The sequence below is a fragment of the Wasmannia auropunctata genome, unplaced genomic scaffold (genome assembly GCF_000956235.1).
Source record: "Wasmannia auropunctata unplaced genomic scaffold, wasmannia.A_1.0 LD335633.1, whole genome shotgun sequence".
Classification (NCBI taxonomy): Eukaryota; Metazoa; Arthropoda; class Insecta; order Hymenoptera; family Formicidae; genus Wasmannia; species Wasmannia auropunctata.
The window spans coordinates 1,854-4,012 of record NW_012027257.1 but is presented as its reverse complement, the minus strand read 5'-3'; the positions used below and the strand labels follow the sequence as shown (position 1 = coordinate 4,012).

The following is a 2,159-nucleotide window of genomic DNA, read 5'->3' as shown; positions in this document are numbered from 1 at the left end:
GGAGTTCAGACGTGTGCTCTTCCGATCTCTTGAAAGTTGGAGTACTGTCGGCATTAGGATCATCCAAGGTGTCCAAACACTAGCTAAAACCTTTTGAATGTTGTTCAGGATCATGACATTGATAAAGGCCAATGATCTTGGCCATCTTTAGCTAGTGTTTGGACACCTTAGATGATGCTAATGCCGACAGTACTCCAACTTTCAAGCTTCGTAACTCAAGATTTATTTCATAAAAAAATATTTTATTTATGTGTTTTGGAAAGTTCTCGAGGCGTGCTGTAAGAACATGTAATGAAAAATTGGGGGTTCTATTTAAAAAATTCAAAGTGACCTTGTCCTGACCTTGACCACGCCACTCAAGGTCAAACCAATGTTATCATCTTATGTCCCCCTCGAAGTCCGAAAACTTTTATCTGAAAAATTTTTCTCTCCCGGGCTTGATTTTCGAGATATTCGACTGGATGGATTAAAATGGTCCACCCTGTATATATAATTTCTAACAACTTTAAATGATCAATTTTAATTTTGTTTAAAACTGATCAAGAATAAATATTTTACGTTTGAGCATATATTTTCTTTTTTTCTTCTACTTTTAAATGGACTAAAGAAACTTAATAGATCACATGATTTGGTTAAGATTATTAAAATCGACAAGAATTAAATTAATTTTTATAAATCTTTTATGAATCTATTCTTGATTATTCTCATGGATGTGCAGGATCCAGAAGTGGCCGACGCCTTCAAGGATATTTCCGCGCATCCGATGAATATCCTCAAATATCAGAACAATCCCAAGATAATGGCCCTCATCAATAAGATGGCTTCGAAATTTGGCGGTGCTGGCGGCATGCCCGGCGGGATGAATTTCCCGGGCGGTATGCCCGGTTTTCCGGGTGCCGGGGCAGGTTTCAATCCCCCGAATCCATCTCCTCACGATGACGTTGGTCTCGATTAATCGCGATCTAATCATCTTACAACGAATACGAAGAGCGTATTACATTTTGAGTAAAGTTGACTCATTAAAGGCTGATTTATTAATCTCTCCTTCAATTACACTGAAACAAAATTTGATTGTTTTTGCATCATGAATGTGAATAGTCATTTTCGACATATTTTTGCCTGTTTAACACGAATCTGTTGGCAAAAGTTGGCTATTACGTCACAATTTTGAAAAGAATGACATCAAAGAGACTGAAAATGATGATTCGGAGGATTTTCAAAAAGTTGCAACATCGGCAGTTAATTTTTTTTTTGCTTAACTTTGTTAATGCCACATGAAAGCATCAACTTTCAGCTTTAAAATGCATTTTGGTTCATTACGATATATTTCTCTATCAGTGCAGTTACAATATCTTGAAAACTCTCAAAATTGTGACATGATAGTTAACATTTCATGCCAACGAATTTATAACAAGCTGTAAGACGGAGAATGGAAAAATTTGAAGGAACCGCTCAAGCCTGGGGAAGGGCGAGAAATATTTCCGTAGGAGGGAAATAGGCTGGTGAATAACTCCTAGGAAGTATCGATAATGTCAGGATAAACAGGATTTACTTGGAAAGGGATACGAGCATTCGAGCAGAGTCTTACCGAAAACAAGTCGACACTCAATACTTTTAGTAAATCAGTTTATTAACCGGTGCTCTCTCCTCGACGATCGAACGATAGCCAACGGATTCGTGTTCAGCAGGCAAAAATACGTCGGAAATGACTACTTCACACTCGTGAATGCAAAATGGTGTTCCACAGGATTACTAATTTCTCCTTTGAGGTTGTGCTAGAAAAAGAACTCATCAAAAAGAACTGATAATTTGAAGGGTCCTTTATAATATAGAATTAATTATAACATTGTACTATACGTCAACAGGATCCTGAAGATCTTGTATTTGTTCTTGTTTTTTTTTCTTTTCAAATAATCTTCAGTCTGATTTTCGATTGACTTATCTATTGAAATAAGTAGATTTCTTGAAATTATTTTTCTGTTCTACTTTTTTTCGAATTACTTAAAAAGAATCATGTTTCTTGAAATTCATAAAGAATTCTTGTTGAAGATAAATTATCTTGAGAATGAAATGATGGGCGCCTTTAATGAGTTGAAAAACGCTAGCGTTTGTTTATCTCTTGCGCTATATATAAAAGTGTGTGTGTGTGTATATGTGTG

At 35.9% G+C, this 2,159-nt stretch overlaps 1 protein-coding gene across 1 annotated transcript in view; it reads left to right on the top strand.

Annotated features, from left to right (window-relative positions):
- The window catches only part of LOC105456606 (putative protein FAM10A4), a 23,943-nt gene extending 22,095 nt beyond the window's left edge, over positions 1 to 1,848 (top strand). Inside the window, exon 5 of the mRNA XM_011700784.1 lies at positions 719 to 1,848. Coding sequence (XP_011699086.1) covers positions 719 to 955 — 237 coding nt within the window. The 3' untranslated portion in view covers positions 956 to 1,848. The remainder of the gene's footprint in view (positions 1 to 718) is intronic.
- Positions 1,849 to 2,159: the final 311 nt, after the last annotated feature.